We start from the raw sequence: 19,404 nt of genomic DNA, 5'->3' as shown, positions 1-19,404 counted from the left end.
ATGCTAAGGGTCCAGTATAAGGCCTACACATAGCTCGGCCTCAGGCTGGGTTCAGACCTGAGCGTACTGAACGTACGCTCTGTATGCGCGATTGTACGGGCATTTGCAATCGCGCATACAGAGAGAGACAAGCGAACGCCCATTGTCGCGTGTTCCCGCTGAAGTCTATGTACGGGAACGCGCGACAAAACGCCCCAAAGAAGCTCCTGTACTTCTTGGGGCGTCGGGCGTTTTACAGCGCGATCGTACGCGCTGTAAAACGCTCAGGTGAGAACCATTCCCATAGGGAATCATTGGTTCTTGCCTGTTGAGCGTTTTACAGTGCGTAGGAACGCGCTGTAAAACGCTCAGTTCTGAATCGGCTGTAACTCAGCACGACAGTCAGCAGCACGTTCGAAGTATGCAACAGGAATTTGTTCCCAGGAATGGGCCCCCACCAGACCAGGACAGCACCAAAAATAAACCAATACACCTCTGACAGCATCATGTTGTAAGTGTGCAGCAGGAATGGGCTAACATGAAAAAAATTACACTATTTGACTTTCTAAAATTTTTGTTTAAATAAAAAATATTTTTTTTAAACAACAAGAAAAAGAAGTACAAAATTAGCTACACACGACACGACGCATTCCATTGACTGAGAGAACTTTCAAGATTGGACACATCAAGTCTGTGGCAAATAAATGTTTTTAATAACATTTTAACAATAACAGTCCTTTTTGGCTTATTTTTAAATTTTTTTTCATGAAATGCATATGTTTTATTATTTTACGGTTCCTCTGATCCATCCTCCGAACCTTTTTTAAAACCCGCCGCAGCAGCTTATGTAGAGCCAATCGATCCTTTTCCTGCTCCTTCTGGTACTTGGCCATTTTTTTATGGCATTTATTGATTACTGTATGTTTAAAAGAAAAGAAGATATGAATGCAATTTAGTTTATCAGAGAATTAGTGCATTGTGTGGAGTAGGTGTATAAACACTTAAGATTTACATGTAAATCCAAAAGTTACACATGTTTATGGTCATTATAGTGTTTTTTAGATTAGAGATAGTTTGGATACAGTTTAATGTTATTTTTTTGGGTAGTTTATATTTATTAGCTACTTTAGACACTTACGCCACTTGCACACGGCCGTATGCCCTACGAGACATGCAGTCCAAAAAATAAAATCATATCAATATAGATAATAATCTCATCTGCAAATATTTCAGAATTTGTGATCTACAGAGCAATCATTGTGCTGCATGCAATATCTACACAAACAACATATATGCTTTAAGAGAATATTACTTACAGTTAATATGATGTTGTCCTCATCTTTCTCAAGTATGTGTCTGAACTTTGACGTACTTCCAGTAGCCATTGTAGTCATTCACTTGTAAAGTTCAAATAGTGATGATGAATGCTTTATAGACATTGGTCACAGTCACTGGGCGGTTCTAGTACTGTAAATTATGTCATACGCTTTTTCACGCACGTTTACGTTAGGCTACTTTCACACTAGCGTTCGGGGCTCCGCTTGTGAGTTCCGTTTGAAGGCTCTCACAAGCACCCCCGAACGCATCCGTATGGCCCCAATGCATTCTGAGTGGATGCGGATCCGCTCAGAATGCATCAGTCTGGCACCATTTGGCTCGCAGCATTCTGGTGTCCCCCTGACCGTGCGGAGGCAAACGGATCCGTTCAGACTTACAATGTAAGTCGGGGGGCGGAGCCTGCACCGGAGCTAGATGGCAGCTTGAAGTGCAGCTCTGCTGTGTAAAATCCCTCACAGCTCTATTCAATCTGCAATTTGGATCCAAAATGGTCAAGATAGGTGGCCCCAGACCTGGAGACTCACAGGGGATAAACAAGGAAACGATTCCAAACGAATCCATGGATAGATTCCTAAAGAAAGCCGCTCAAGCTCATGTGGCTAAAGAATCCAAGATGGCGCTCGGCACGCCGAGAGCGGCGGGGAGCAGTGTGAAGCCTGCAGCTGCCTATGAGAAGGTAAGGGAGACCTCCCCCGTGACTGACACCCTGCCTATCTCCAGATCATTTCTAAAAGATGCCCTGAATGAAGCGCTAGAACCCCTGAGATCCGATATCACCTCTATTAAAAAAGACATGCGCCACATAGGAAGAAGGGTAGAGGTACTAGAGGACACACAATTGGCGATCATATCGCATCAGAAAGATACCTCCTCCACGATGTCTAAACACCAGAAACACCTGAACGCCCTGTACACACTCCTGGAAGACCAGGAGAACAGGGGAAGACGCAACAACCTGCGTTTTAGAGGCATACCTGAGACAGTGGGCACAGATGAAATAAATGAAGCTGTAACAAACATATGCATGCAGCTGCTGGGACCAGACTCTACACATGAAATAATCATTGAGAGGGCACACAGAGCACTGCGCCCCAAGCCCCAACCTACAGAGCCACCAAGGGATGTGATTTGTAAATTTCTACATTACCCTGTTAAGGACGCAATACTGAATAAAGCAAGGATTGCCCCACAAATAAGTGTGGATGACTGTCCTATTTCAATATATCAGGACTTAGCACAAACCACCTTAAAGAAAAGGAGAGCTCTGAAACCACTAACTGAGTGGCTACGTAATAATAAAGTGATGTATAAGTGGCTATATCCCTTTGGCCTGTCCTTTATCTTTAACGGTCAGAGATTCTCCATCTTATCATATCAGGATCTGACCAAAACATTTGACATCCTGCAAATTGACCATCTCCACATTGAAAACTGGGACACTATTCAAGAAAATATCTCGGCAGCCAATCTTCCTTCAATTGCCCCGTGGGAGACACCTAGCCCAGCCAAGCCCCAAAGATCAAGAAGAGGCCGTAACTCCTCCACGCCAAGAAGACTTCCTCTCAATGAAGATTAAGGGACTCCTCTTATAATGGCATACTAGACCGTCCACTATATAAGTATTATTGCCCCTTGCATGCTTTCTCTTTCATTAAGATGTCCTATTTAGTCCATTTTGTTATGTTACTGTAATTATACCCATAAGGACAAGATCATTATTTCCACCTGTTCTTGTACCTTACAGGATCCAAGATATAGATCCCTATGAGGGTGAAACACCACGTCACAATATGTTGTGTACCCCCCCTCTCCTATCATACCATTTGAGCATCATTGCTCTTTTCCTCAAGGTTAACAAAATCATTTGTTGTTATGTTTTTTACTTATGTTGTATGTTTTTTGTTTTGATGACAGGTATTCTTCAGTATCTAAGATTCATTGTGGGAGGGTGTCTTCTACGGATCCCGGATGCTTCACCAAGGGAGGCTAAGTACCTATATTTTATACACACACAGGATCTATCAAAGCGAACAGCACACTGATATTCCTTTGATAGATGGCTGATATATGTGTAGCCTCCTTCAATGTAAAGGGATTCCATGCCCCAGCTAAACGTAGTCAGATCTTTTCCCATATGAAAAAGGAAAAGTGCTCAGTCCTGATGCTTCAAGAAACTCATTTCAAGTTGAATAAATATCCTAATTTCTCCCGATCCCTATTTCCACAGTGGTATCACTGTGGCTCCGACTCTGCAGCATCTAGAGGTGTTAGCATCGGGTTCCGGAGGGGACTCCCTTTCACGTATGTGTCGCACATTCAGGATGCAGAAGGTCGATATATCATTCTGAAGGGAACTATCGCTAACCAATTGTACACATTTGCTAATGTATATGCCCCTAATGTTAATCAGGTATCGTGGCTGGTAGAAATGTTTTCCCTTTTAGAATCATATAAGGAGGGTGTGGTTCTTCTGGGAGGAGACCTAAATATAACACTGGACCCCTTGTAAGACTCAACTTCCAATAAATCTGCAATCTCTCTTAGAGCCTTAAAACATCTTAAGAAGAAATTGCAGCATAGCGCATTGATTGACGCTTGGCGTCTCTTCAATCCATCCAGAAGGGACTACACCTTCTTTTCATCACCACATCACTCCTATCACAGACTGGATTATATATTAGTGTCCAAAGAACATTTAGGCCTGTGTACCCAGACTCACATTGGTAACATGACTCTTTCAGATCATGCACCGTTTTTTTTAACCATACTTGCTCCCTCAATGGAACCTAGGGCATTTAGGTAGAAATTAAACGAACAGCTTATAACCACTGAGGAAAATATAAAGATTACAAAATCCTCATTAGAAGAATTCTTCTCCCTTAACGCCCTTCCTGGAACTTCCCCGCATATTCTGTGGGATACTCATAAGGCTTACATGAGGGGACATTTCATCTGCAGAGGAGCTAAAATTAAGAAAGAAAGAAAAAAACAGGTAGAAGAACTCCTGTCCCATATTCAGCGCTTAGAATCCCTACATAAAAAATCCCTACTACAATCACACCTAGAAGAACTTTCTGAGGTGAGAGCAAAGCTGAAAAACATTCTAAATACGACCTCAGCAAAGTTCTATCTCCATACACAGTACAAATACTATGCACATGGGGATAAAGCATCTAAATTTATGATGCATCGCATAAAACAAAGGAAATCACACAATTATATTCATAAGATTAAAACTACAGAGAAAGGAGAAGTATTCACTACCCCAGAAATAGCTAAACAGTTCCAAAAATATTATTACTCTCTATATAACATAAAAGAAGCTGAGGAAAACATTAACACCTCCCCCCTACCTCCCCCAGAAAAATCAGTTGAGGTTTACCTTACCTCATTATCCTTACCGAAATTAACGGACTATAAATCCCAGACTCTTCAAGCACCATTTACAATAGACGAGATCATGACAGCTATCAAACAGCTTCCAAAAGGGAAAAGCCCAGGACCAGATGGTTATCCTGCTCTATACTATCGGACATTTAGAAACATATTAGGCCCTTACTTACTATCTGTTTTCAATAGCTCCCTGTCTGGTGTCCCCCTTTCCTCGGATATGACTACGGCAAATATTACGATTATTCCGAAAGAGGGGAAAGATGGTTCTCTATGCGCTAACTATCGCCCCATATCTTTACTGAATTTAGATTTAAAAATATTAGCTAAAATTTTGGAGACACTCCTTTCTGGTTTCCTCCCATCCTTAATCAAGAATGATCAAGTTGGCTTTGTCCGTGGTAGGGAGGGCAGAGATAACACTGCTAAGGTCCTAAATGCAATATACTATGCAAAAAAAACTGGTCGTCCTCTGGTCCTCCTTAGCAGGGACGCTGAAAAAGCTTTTGATAGGGTTAGCTGGGACTACATGATGGAAGTATTTCGGGCTTTTAATGTTCCTGAACCTTATATTAAAGCCATCTTATCATTATATTCTAATTCATCAGCTTTGATTATCATAAATTACATTTTGTCCCCGCCCTTCATTATCCGCAATGGCACAAGACAGGGATGCCCCCTGTCACCATTGATTTTTGTGTTGGTCATGGAAACACTACTACAAGCGCTCAGAAATGAGAGAGGGATAGAGGGCATTAAATTGGACCAACAGGAACACAAAGTAGCTGCGTTTGCGGATGACCTTCTCATAATGAATACCAACCCAACCAAAGCTCTTCCCTTAATATACAATATCTTGGAACAATTTAGTCTTCACTCCAATTTTAAAATCAATATGAGCAAGTCACATATTCTAAGTATTGATCTCCCCCCTTCACTTAAGAAAGTCTTGAAAGATAGTTCTCCTTTTAACTGGGATACCCCATACATTACCTATTTGGGAGTTAAAATTAGTCCAGACCCTACTTCATTATTCCACTTAAACTATTCCCCCCTCATTAAATCGATAAGTGACCAACTGTTGATATTAAAGAATCCCCCACTTTCATGGTTTGGTAGAAAAAATATTGTCACCTCCCTAGTTTTACCTAGACTGACCTACTTACAACAGGTCCTGCCTATTCCAGTCCCCAAATCATATTATGCTAGACTTAAAAGTGAAATTAGCAAGTTTGTTTGGGATGGGAAGAGGGCTCGACTGGCTCGCTCTGTTCTCTGTACACCTAAGACTAAAGGTGGGATTGGACTCCCGGATCCTGAGCTTTATGGGAAAGCTGTCGCACTATCACGAGTAGTAGACTGGCTATCAGGACCTATAGAAAAGTCGTGGGTCTCCATGGAGCAGAGTGACTTTGGCTCGAGCCTTTCTGGTCTCTTGGTGGGTATGGAAAATTTTCCAGCCCAAAATAAGCCACTCAATCCAATTGTCAGGTCGACATTGTCGACATGGAAATGGCTTCAAAGCTCTCAATACATGATACCCCTCCCGTCACCTCTACTCCAGATAAAAGACATTATGGCTCATGCTTCCTGTGACCTAAGAGACTGTCTTCCAATGTCAGTTAGGAACTCCACTATCAAAGTTCTTTCTTTATATGGAGAGGGAGGCAAGGTATTAAGCAACAAAGAGATTTTACACATCTTCCCAGAATGCAAACCCTTCCCACACCTACTTTCCTTTCTTCGGTCCTTCATTGTCAAAAATGTACCCATGGATTCTCTCCTACGACCATTAATGTGGTTCGAAAGCTTGCTAACCGACCAATCTAGATGTAGGAAACTGATATCCCAATTATATAAAAAGCTTAGCTCTCCCGCAAATATGGCTAAACCAGCTTTCATAGGGCAATGGGAAAAGGATCTGGGTGTTGAGTTTTCCCAGGAGGAGATCTCCCAACTGTTACTAATACTGCACAGATCATCCAGATGTGTTCGTACCCAGGAAAACAGCTACAAAGTTTTAACTCGCTGGTACAGGACTCCAGATATCACCTGTAGATACAGTTTGACTGGGTCGGACACATGTTGGAGATGTGAAGAAAACAAAGGTTCATTCTTTCATATCTGGTGGTCCTGCCCACTTATACAGAATTGGTGGTCTGAAATCTTTAGACTAGCCAATGAAATCTGTAACCTTGCAGTTCCAATGTCCTCCCAAATTGCACTATTAGGATCTAGTCCTTCCTCCCTAAGAGGGACTCCCACTAAACTCTTTTATAGTATGCTAAGTGCAGCTCGTATACTTATCCCGAAATTTTGGTTGTCATCCGAGACCCCTTCTATATCCCAATGGAAAGAGAAGGTAGACCAGATCTACAGATTTGAGGAGATCTCAGCCTGGGAAGATAGACGGTTCTCTTCCTTTAGATCCGGATGGAGTGCCTGGTCCAAGTACAGGAACTTCACATAGAAACTCATTAAGGATAGCCTTATTTATGACAACCTTTATGTACAAAGCATAGAGCAATTCCATCCCTCTCTGAGATGATTGTAGTTCTGGGTATGGCTGTAATAGATAATAAAGAAAGTGATAGGGCTCACAGCCTTCCTCGACCACCCACTATAATGCAATGCTATAATGCAATACTACTGTCTGTAACCTGTCACTCAACTTGTTTATTATAATATGTACTTAATCTGTATGTACTTTATTTCTCAATTAAGTCAATGGAGACGGATCCGTTTGAAGTTGACACAATATGGCTCAATTTCAAACGGATCCGTTCCCCATTGACTTTCAATGTAAAGTCTGGACGGATCCATCTGAGCAACTTTCACACTTTAGAATTTTTTCTAAACTTTAATGCAGACGGATCCGTTCTGAACGGATCCCATAGTCTGCATTATAGGAGTGGATCCGTCTGTGCAGACACCAGACGGATCCGCTCTGAACGCAAGTGTGAAAGTACCCCCACTTTATTTAAATTAGGGACAGCGATAGCAAATAAAAAATAAAAAAATATTAGTTGGAACACAAAAATCGAAATCAAGATTTAGAATTTTTGTTCAAGAATATTTGAAAAAACAAATACATAGCAATATAGTGAATATATTCATTATTTAATCAACTTCGGCATACACCTCCCCGACAAGAGTCCCATCAACATGGGAATGCCTGTGGCTTAGAAAATACCATCGGATCTGAGTTTTCCCTGAGAGCGTGAAAACTCAAATCCAATGGTATATGCTAACCCACAGGCGTTGGCATGGTTACGGGGACGCTTATCGGGGAGCAGTATGCCAAAGTGGAATAACTACACATTGGAAAAAAAAAAGGACAAATATTCTAAATAACAAATGTATTCTTAATATTGCTCTAACTTCGTCTTTTAGAATATTCGTAATATTGCTCTAACTTCGTCATTTAAAATATTACGAATATTCTAAAAGACGAAGTTAGAGCAATATTACGAATGTTCGTAAAATACACATATTAGCCTAGCCATAGTCAATTAGTCATAGGAACGTTGCTTTATACTGTCAGGGATGTAATATGACCACTTTACAAAGAATTGGTACAGCCTCATCTGGAATATGCAGTTCAGTTCTGGGCACCAGTCCATAGAAAGGATGCTCTGCAGCTGGAAAAAGTACAGAGGAAAGAGACTAAACTGATAAGGGCCATGGAGGGTTTTAGTTATGAAGAAAGAATAAAAGAATTACATTTATTTAGTTTTGAGAAGAGACAGCTAAGGGGGGGACATGATTAATGCATACAAATACATAAATGGTCCATACAAAAAATATGATGAAAAACTGTTCTATGTAAAATGCCCTCAAAAGACAAGGGCGCACTGCCTCTGACTGGAGAAGAAAAAGTTCAGTCTCCAGAAGCATCAAAGCTTCTTTACTGTAATAACTGTGAATCTGTGGAATAGTGGACACTGGACAGTTTTAAAAATGGTTTAGATGAATTCTTAAAAGTAAATGACATTAATGCTTATGAAAATGTGTAGAAATCTGAGTCTGCTTCCTTCTGTGATTCACGTCCCCACCTATCCCTAGGTTGAAAATGATGGATTTATGACTTTTTTCAACCATCTTAACTATGTAACTAAGAACTCACCCAGATCAGAAAAATCAGCACAGGGATGGACAGACGAAGAGATTTCAGTTAGTAACCGAAAGACAGACACAACAGATACTGAATTAAATATCTACCAGAGGGCACATATTTAATTCAAATCAGTTCTTTTGACTAGACCTTATCTGCAAAAACAACTCACCAGGGATGGGAGGCTTTGACTCACAAAGAAGGCACAATAGAAAGGTGTAAGAAAAAAGAAACTCACCTTCTAAGCTGTTGAAATATGCTGCGGTTCCCAGGTGTCTGACCTCCACTCTACTTCCGGATGAACTAATTCTATTTTGTCTAGTCCCTGTTTGAACGCCAATTTACTGTTTGGTAAAATGTCCCTTAACCTATGTGCCTTGCGATTTGACGAACATGCAAACATATGGCAATATTTGCACACGCCATATTTTTTTGCATAGCGCCGAACTTTGACCCATGACACATCCATCAGGTGGGACAGGACAGCCAATTTAGACGTTTCAGCACATGGACACACCCACAACCCTATGACAGAACCCAATCTGGCAGCCATTTTACATGATGTGTTTTGCCAGTGTAGGGAAATGTTGCATTTTGGAGCAGGAACAGTTAGGGACACAAAACGCTAGCTAATACGGCCACAAAAGTCCTTTTAAGGACTGGTATAAGTGTGCTATCGATTGGCGTGATATAGAGGGGTGTGATATACTTATAATATACTTTCTAACATAGAAATTATATTATAGTGTATTTGAATTGTGCAGCAGTTGTGTGCAGTTCTAGATAGAACTGCTAGATAGAGGGACACACACTATTGGAGTAACTCATTGCAATATGTGTAATATACCTGTTGCCCCCAAAAAACTTCTTGAGTGCTTCGATACACTTGCCTCCACAAAATCCTGATTGAGGGGTGCTATATACCTGTTTCCGCTAAATACTGATTGAGGGGTGCTATATACCTGTTTCCACCAAATACTAATTGAGGGGTGCCATATACGTTCTTCCACAAAATACTGATTGAGGGGTGATATTGCTATATACCTTCTTCAACCAAATACTGATTGAGGGCTGCAATACAACTGCTTCCACAAAATACTAATTGAGGGGTGTCATATATCTGTTCCTGCCAAATACTAATTGAGGGGTGCCATATGCCTTCTTCCACAAAATACTGATTAAGGGGTGCAATTGCTATATACCTTCTTCCACAAAATATTGATTGAGGGGTGCCATATACCTGTTTCTGCCAAATACTGATTGAGAGGTGCTATATACCTGTTTCTGCCAAATACTGATTGAGGGGTGCCATATACCTTCTTCCACAAAATACTGATTGAAGGGTGCTATTGCCCATATACCTTCTTCCAATCAATACTTATTAAGGGCTGAGATATGCCTGCTTCCACAAAATACTGATTGAGGGGTGGCATATACCTGTTTCCACCAAATACTGATTGAGGGGTGCCATATACCTTCTTCCACTAAATACTGATTGAGGGGTGCTATTGCTATATACCTTTTCCACCAAATACTGATTGAGGTCTGCGATACACCTGCTTCCGCAAAATACTGATTGAGGGGTGCAATATACCGGTTTCAGCCAAATGCTGATTGAGGGGTGCCATATAACTTCTTCCACAAAATCCTGATTGAGGGGTGTCATATACCTGTTTCCGCCAAATACTGATTAAGGGTTGCTATATACCGGTTTCCACAAAATACTAGTTAAGGGGTGCAATATACCTTATTCCACAAAATACTGATTGAGGGCTGTGATACACCTGCTTCCACAAAATACTGATTGAGTGGTGCTATAAACCTGTTTCCACCAAATACTGATTAAGGGGTGCTATATACCTGTTTCCACCAAATACTGATTGAGGGGTGCTATATACCTGTTTCTTCCAAATACTGATTGAGGGGTGCCATATACCTTCTACCACAAAATACTGGTTGAGGGGTGCTATTGCTATATACGGTACCTTTTTTCACCAAATACTGATTGACATATGAGAAACGCCTGCTTTCACAAAATACTAATTGAGGGGTGCCATATACCTGTTTTTGCCGAATACTGATTGAGGGGTGCTATATACCTGTTTCCGCCAATTTCTAATTCAGGGGTGCTTTTTACCTGTTTACACCAAATACTAATTGAATGGTGTATTATACCTTCTGTCACAAAATACTGATTGAGGGGTGCTATTGTTAGAGTTCTTTTACACTAGCAATTTTCTTTTCCGGTATAGAGTTCAGTCACAGGGACTCTACAGGGAGTGCAGAATTATTAGGCAAATGAGTATTTTGACCACATCATCCTCTTTATGCATGTTGTCTTACTCCAAGCTGTATAAGCTCGAAAGCCTACTACCAATTAAGCATATTAGGTGATGTGCATCTCTGTAATGAGAAGGGGTGTGGTCTAATGACATCAACACCCTATATCAGGTGTGCATAATTATTAGGCAACTTCCTTTCCTTTGGCAAAATGGGTCAAAAGAAGGACTTGACATGCTCAGAAAAGTCAAAAATAGTGAGATACCTTGCAGAGGGATGCAGCACTCTTAAAATTGCAAAGCTTCTGAAGCGTGATCATCGAACAATCAAGCGTTTCATTCAAAATAGTCAACAGGGTCGCAAGAAGCGTGTGGAAAAACCAAGGCGCAAAATAACTGCCCATGAACTAAGAAAAGTCAAGCGTGCAGCTGCCAACATGCCACTTGCCACCAGTTTGGCCATATTTCAGAGCTGCAACATCACTGGAGTGCCCAAAAGCACAAGGTGTGCAATACTCAGAGACATGGCCAAGGTAAGAAAGGCTGAAAGACGACCACCACTGAACAAGACACACAAGCTGAAACGTCAAGACTGGGCCAAGAAATATCTCAAGACTGATTTTTCTAAGGTTTTATGGACTGATGAAATGAGAGTGAGTCTTGATGGGCCAGATGGATGGGCCCGTGGCTGGATTGGTAAAGGGCAGAGAGCTCCAGTCCGACTCAGACGCCAGCAAGGTGGAGGTGGAGTACTGGTTTGGGCTGGTATTATCAAAGATGAGCTTGTGGGGCCTTTTCGGGTTGAGGATGGAGTCAAGCTCAACTCCCAGTCCTACTGCCAGTTTCTGGAAGACACCTTCTTCAAGCAGTGGTACTGGAAGATGTCTGCATCCTTCAAGAAAAACATGATTTTCATGCAGGACAATGCTCCATCACACGCGTCCAAGTACTCCACAGCGTGGCTGGCAAGAAAGGGTATAAAAGAAGAAAATCTAATGACATGGCCTCCTTGTTCACCTGATCTGAACCCCATTGAGAACCTGTGGTCCATCATCAAATGTGAGATTTACAAGGAGGGAAAACAGTACACCTCTCTGAACAGTGTCTGGGAGGCTGTGGTTGCTGCTGCACGCAATGTTGATGGTGAACAGATCAAAACACTGACAGAATCCATGGATGGCAGGCTTTTGAGTGTCCTTGCAAAGAAAGGTGGCTATATTGGTCACTGATTTGTTTTTGTTTTGTTTTTGAATGTCAGAAATGTATATTTGTGAATGTTGAGATGTTATATTGGTTTCACTGGTAAAAATAAATAATTGAAATGGGTATATATTTGTTTTTTGTTAAGTTGCCTAATAATTATGCACAGTAATAGTCACCTGCACACACAGATATCCCCCTAAAATAGCTAAAACTAAAAACAAACTAAAAACTACTTCCAAAAATATTCAGCTTTGATATTAATGAGTTTTTTTGGGTTCATTGAGAACATGGTTGTTGTTCAATAATAAAATTAATCCTCAAAAATACAACTTGCCTAATAATTCTGCACTCCCTGTATACCGGAAAAGAACTGATCAGGCATATCCCTATGCATTCTGAATGGAGAGTAATCCGTTCAGGATGCATCAGGATGTCTTCAGTTCAGTCGTTTTGACTGATCAGGCAAAAGATAAAACCGTAGCATGCTACGGTTTTATCTCCGGCAAAAAAAAACTGAAGACTTGCCTGAATGCTGGATCCGGCATTTTCCCCATAGGAATGTATTAGTGCCGGATCTGGCATTCAAAATAGCGGAATGCGGGATCCGTCCTTTGGGCCTGTGCATGCGCAGACCGCTAAAAATGGGGAAAAAAATACAAGACGGATCCGTCTGTCCGCATGACAAGTGGAGAGATGGATCCCTTCTTGCAATGCATTTGTGAGACAGATCCGCATCCGGATCCGTCTCACAAATGCTTTCAGTCACATCCAAATCAGCGTATCCGGCACTGCCCGCCGGATCACACTGCAGCAAGTGTGAAAGTAGCCTTATACACCTTCTTCCACCAAATAGTGATTGAGGGCTGCGATACACCTGCTTCCACAAAATACTGATTGAGGGGTGCCATATACCTGTTTCCGTCAAATCGTGATTTTGAGGTGCTATATACCTGTTTCCACCAAATTCTGATTGAGGGGTTCTATATACCTGTTTCTGTCAAATCGTGATGTTGAGGTGCTATATACCTGTTTCCACCAAATACTAATTGAGTTGTACAATATACCTTCTTCCACAAAATACTGATTGAGGGGTGCTATTGCTATATACCTTCTTCCACCAAATTCTGATTGAGGTCTGCAATACACCTGCTTCCACAAAATACTGATTGATTGGTGCCATATACCTGTTTTTGCCAAATACTGATTGAGGGGTTCTATATACCTGTTTAGGCCATATACTGATCAAGGGGTGCTATATACCTGTTTCTGCCAAACACTGATTGAGGTTGGCCTTATACCGTCTTCCACAAAATTCAGATTGAGGGGTGCCATACACCTGTTTCCACCAAATACTAATTGAGTGGTGTAATATACCTTCTTCCACAAAATACTGATTGAGGGGTGCTATTGTTATACACCTTCTTTTACTAAATAGTGATTGAAGGCTGCGATACAACTGCTTCCACAAAATACTGATTGAGGGGTGCCATATACCTGTTTCCGTCAAATCCGGATTTAGAGGTGCCATATACCTGTTTCTGCCAAATTCTGATTGAGGGGTGCTATATACCTGTTACCGCCAAATACTGATTGAAGGGTGCCATATACCTGTTTCCGCCAAATACTGATTGAGGGGTACCAAATACCTTCTTCCACAAAATACTGATTGAGGGGTGCTATTGCTTAATACCTTTTTCCACAAAATACTGATTGAGGGCTGCAATCTATCTTCTTTCACAAATACTGCTCTTCTCTACGGATTTAGGCCGAGGGTCATTTAGCCAATAACAGGCAGAGGAAGAGGCAGACCGTTCCACAGGGATGGTAGGGGTTGGGCAGGTGCACCAGGCCGGAGCCTAAGTGGGAAGTTGGAGAAGGTGCGTGCGATAACTTCAAAGGGTGCACCAGAGTTGGTTGAGTGGCTCAATCAACCTTCCGCTTCTGCACTCTCCTCATCCTCTGTATCTGCACCCTCCTCACTATCTGCTGTATGCACCCCCAAATACACCACCACCATAGTCCCTCCACTCAAGTCAGAGGAATTATTTTCCCATCCATTCCCATAACTTACCGATGTGCAGCCATTCTTGGCATCGGATGAGGAAGAGGAGGTAGCAACGGCCGCCACCCAGCGGTCTGACGACAGTACCCAGATCAGCACAAGGAGGGTGGTCCCTGCTATTGCTGCCTACTCCAAGATCTCTAATGTCAGTGATGGTTAATGTGACGATGATGACGTGTCATGTGGGTGCCACAAGAGAGGAAGAGGAGGGGAGTTTGGAGGGAGAGACAGAGCAGCAGAAAGGGAGCAGAAGGAGGATAAGCTGGCTCCCAGGATGCCAGCACATGACTCAGCAGTGTGAGTGTTTTTTAAAGTGTCAGCTGTTGATAAAGTGCCATCTGCAGCCTGTGCTGTCGCGGTAAGCCCAACACTCACCTAGGGATAACCACCTTAAGAAGGCACCTGGCCTCCCATCACCGAGGCCAGTGGGAGCAACGCTGTCAGAACCCACAAAGCCACACTCCCGGCACTCCATGTCCTGCCTCTTCTCCTTCTCCTTCTCCTCCCATTTGTCCTCCACTACACCTTCCACCGTGTCATCATTGCGTTCATCTGGCACAAGACAGGCTTCCGTGGCCCAAATGTTCGAGCATAATAACATTATGACACTGAATAATCCTCTTGACTGTGACTGATGGATTGTCGGAACTGCTAGCCCGCCAACTACTGCCATATAAATTGGTGGACTCAGAGGCCTTTAGAAAATGTGTGGCCATTGGCACACCGCAATGGAATGTCCTAGAAAGGAAATATTTCTCCCAGAAGGGCATCCCTGAACTATATGGCCACATTCAGCAGTAAGTTAATATATCTCTGGCACACAGGGTCAGTGCCATGATTCATCTGACCACAAACACGTGGTCTAGCACACATGGGCAGGGAAGGTACATAACTTTTACTGCCCACTGGGTGAACCTTCTGAGCCGTCAAGCATGTAACCCGTGGCACCTGTGTGGATTTGGTGTTACCGCCACAAATTGCATGCAGGCTTGCATCTTCCTCTCCTCCTCCTACGACTCCATCCTCCATCTCCTCTTCGGCTGACTCCTCCTTTTCCATTGCTACCGCCTCTTCCGCTGCACCCCCCAAGCTCCCCAGAACCTATTTGACATGCCAGGTGAGACGTTGCCATGCTGTGCTGTGGCTGTTGTGCCTGGAAGCCAAGAGCCACACCGGTCCTGCACTGCTTTCAGCTCTGCGGTCACAGGCTGATCAGTGGCTAACCCCGCTCAATTTTACAGTTGGTAAAGTGGTGTGCAACAACGGTGCCAATCTGCTGAGCGTGCTGAAACAGGGCAAAATGACACACATCCTGAACTCAGTCGTGCAGTCATTCGTTGCCAAATATCCCGGGGTTCAGGACGTCTTGCGGCAGGCCACAAAAATCTCTGGCCATTTTAGATCTTACACAGCCATAGCTCGCCTTGCTGATGTTCAGCGGCGACACCACTTGCCCGTCAGACATCTGATTTGTGACCGCCCGATGAACTCCACCTTGTATATGCTTGATAGGCTGCTCCAGCAGAAACGTGCCGTTAACGGCTACCTATAGGAACTCTGCGGAAGGACGGGTTCTGGGAGCTTCTTTTTTTTTTTCACCATGCCAGTGGCTGCTCATGCGGAATGCATGCAGACTTCTGTGGCCATTTGATGGGATCACCAAACTGATCAGTAGCAGCCATGGCACCATCAGTGACATTGTCCCTTATGCCTTCTTTCTTGAGCATGCATTGCGTCGTGTCAATGATCAAGCTGTCGAGGAGCAGAAGATGAGGAAGTCGCAATGCTGAATGAATTCCCAGGGGGGTGCTACACCATCTGAGACAAGTCAACAGGAGTCTGAAGAGGAGTCAGAGGAGGATGGTGGCTGGGTGGAGGAGGAGGAGCAAGAAGAGCAGGCTGAGGGGAGGAGACCAAGAATGACATTCTCGTGGGCGATGAGCAGGAGACAGGGTGCTCTATCGCTTCCAATTTAGTGCAAATGGAGGCCATTCAAGCTCCAGTGTTTGAAGAGGGACCCCCTTATAAAAAGCATAAAGTTCAAGGACCTTTACTGGGTGGCAATGTACTTAGACACCCGATATAATCACAAAATGGCGGACATGACATGTTACCAGCATCACAAAGGGCTGTCATAATGCAGCATTTCCAGGCCTTGCTGCGAGAGATGCTGCATTCTGCTGCTGTGAGCACTGGCAGAGGATCTTCCACACACAGCGAAACAGGTGTGTTGGGAGGGAGGTTTGAAGATGTGTTGGTCACTTCGGATATGAGATTATTCTTGCAGCCAACCCATCGACAGCCGCCCTCCGTATCTAGCCTCAGGGAACGCCTAGACAGACAGGTGTCTGACTACATTGGATTAATGGACAATGTGGACACTGATAAGAAAGAAACCCCTTGACTACTGGGTGTGCAAGCTTGACCTGTTGCCAGAGCTGGCACAATTTGCCATGGAACTCTTGGCTTGCCCCTCGTCGAGTGTCCTGTCCGAAAGGACGTTCAGTGCAGAAGGGGGGTTTGTGACCGATAAGCGCACTCGCCTAGCTCACGACAGTGTGGCCTACCTCACATTTTTAAAAATGAATGAGGCATTGATCTCGGAGGAATTCAACACCTGTGATGGCCATGTGTAATTGAATTTCCTCATGCCAGCCCACACATATCCGCCACCACTCAGAACAAAGAATGGTCCTTGCCTTATATATATATACATTGGCATAAAAGGCCTTTTATTTCAGGAGAATGCATAATTTTTGGGGCCTGAACTGGCTGACATTACATATTTATCCTGTGACCGCATAACGCACCTCCTACCACAGAATCCAAAGTTCTGTGCTGTCAGGTGAATGCTTATTGACAAGTGTTTTTGGGCCTTTACTGGCTGACAGTTACATATTTATCCTGTGACCGCATAATGCACCTCCTGCCACAGAATCCAAAGTTCTTTGCTGTTAGGTGAATGCCTATTGCCTATTTTTTTGAACCTGTACTGACGGACAGTTCCATTTTTTATCTCTAGCCACATAATCACACCCCTGTTTCACTCCTTTTCTTCTCATTATGGTGGCGTATGAACCGCATTAACCATAAGGACCTTCTAATGTCACAGGGTCATATGACTGTTCCCCCCCACCCCGTACTGTGCCCCTCACCCTGTACTGTGCTGCCTTACACCGTGCATTGTGCCCTCTTATACCCTTTTTTCCGGTCACGGTATGGCGGTGTTATCCGGTCACTGTACAGAGGTGTTATCCGGTCAATATATGGTTGTGGTATCCAAACACTGGATGCCATAACTGTATCCCTTTGCCTGCCCACGCCATCCTTTTTTAGACCTGGCATGAGCTGGAAAAATATGCAGATTGCGGTGCTCAGGACCTTTGCACCACAATCTGTGTCAGAAATACACCTAAAATAGATGTATTTCTATATAATAAATAACCACCTAATTGTATTATTATTTGGGGATAGGTCTAAAATCTTTTTATTATATAGATTATAGTGTATTATACTGTGCCCTGTATTTCTCAGTAGAAAATGATCATTTTTACCAATGATTCCCCTCTGGTATGTCACTGTTCATGTTGTGGGACTAGTAGTCAAACTCATAGTTTGTATTTAGTGCCTGCAAATATGACCTGAAGGTTTTTCAGGTTTGCCTGCTATTAAAGTCAATTGCCGCAATGCGAAGTTCGCAAACATTTGATCGCGAATGCGTGTTCGCGATTCGTCTGGCCTATGTTCGTCCATTACTATTGGAGAATCAAAAAACCACACACACAGGGGGTGTGATCAATGATGATTTATGTTTATTAGTTTCAGAGCAGGGGTTATATACAATCATGGACAATACTGCAAAACTCAACCTTGGACAAGTACCAAATTTGTAGGATAGGTAAAACATGTAGGATAAATAAAACATCATTATCTAAAGAAGATGACATTAAATTAAAGGATATGCTATACAGGCTAATATGTTAATCTGAATCTGCCAAATGCTGCAGAGGACAACATGGAGTAAGCCTGCAAGTGCACAGACAAGATGGAGGCCATAGTAATTTCACTCCAAAGATCATACACCAATGGAATGGATGACAGTTTATGGCAAACAGATGTATAGTATATAAACTGAATTCTACTAAGCCAGAACAATACAACAGCACAGAAACAAATTCCAAGCACATCAAATGCACTAAATACAGATTCCAAAATACACAATAAACTAGATCAGAATAACAGAATCTGGGAGGAAATACACATGAGAAGCACAATACTTGACAACCAGCGTGAAGTAAAGCCCTGATATAAATAGACTTATGAAACAATACTCTGCTCTAATCAAACAGGCAAGGCTAGATGATAACCAAATCTAGATTCAGATGGAAGAAGATTACCTAGCAACTGTCCAAACAAAGTAGCAGATAAATTACCACCATTTTGTTTTTGAACTTTGCCAAGGACTTGGATCTTCCCTCATAGACACCTTATGGGTAAAATAAGTACTATAGGTCTACAAAGCATAGTTTGTTCTTCTTCACATCTGTCCATATATTAGGAGGGGTACCATCTAGTTTATGTTTGTGAAAAGCAGAAGAGTTTAGTTTTAGAAAAATCATAGTTCCTTTGCTACACTAAAAATATTGTAGTGGTTTTCCAGGATTTTAATATTGATGACCTATCCTCATGATAGTCCCATAAAAGAAGATGGAGGCAGCATGTCCGGTACAAAAAGATCCCTTTATTGGGAGCCGCTCAAGTGAACAAACGTGCAGAGGGTAGTGACGTTTCGGCTGACTCACAGCCTTTATCAAACACAATGTGTACTCTAAAAGATCATGCTTAAATACCATAAAACACACCCACTCTCATAGGAGTGGCCAATCACCCAGTTAGTGAAGTGCTGATGTCATCAAAGTGGATACAAATACACTCCTACATAGTGTCATAATATGCGCCCACTCTGGGCATATGATCCAACTCCACACATACCTTCCTAAGCGTCCTCCTGCAACCAGCGCGCATGTCTGGGGAGGCAG

At 42.7% G+C, this 19,404-nt stretch overlaps 1 protein-coding gene across 1 annotated transcript in view; it reads left to right on the top strand.

The window, feature by feature from the left end:
• The first annotated feature begins 1,804 nt into the window (after positions 1-1,804).
• The window catches only part of LTN1 (listerin E3 ubiquitin protein ligase 1), a 142,424-nt gene continuing 124,824 nt past the window's right edge, over positions 1,805-19,404 (top strand). Inside the window, exon 1 of the mRNA XM_044285900.1 lies at positions 1,805-1,993. Coding sequence (XP_044141835.1) covers positions 1,805-1,993 — 189 coding nt within the window. The remainder of the gene's footprint in view (positions 1,994-19,404) is intronic.

This window comes from Bufo gargarizans, chromosome 3 (genome assembly GCF_014858855.1).
Source record: "Bufo gargarizans isolate SCDJY-AF-19 chromosome 3, ASM1485885v1, whole genome shotgun sequence".
NCBI classification, from domain to species: domain Eukaryota; kingdom Metazoa; phylum Chordata; class Amphibia; order Anura; family Bufonidae; genus Bufo; species Bufo gargarizans.
The sequence above is the reverse complement of the archived record's forward strand: the minus strand, read 5'-3'. Positions and strand labels throughout refer to the sequence as shown.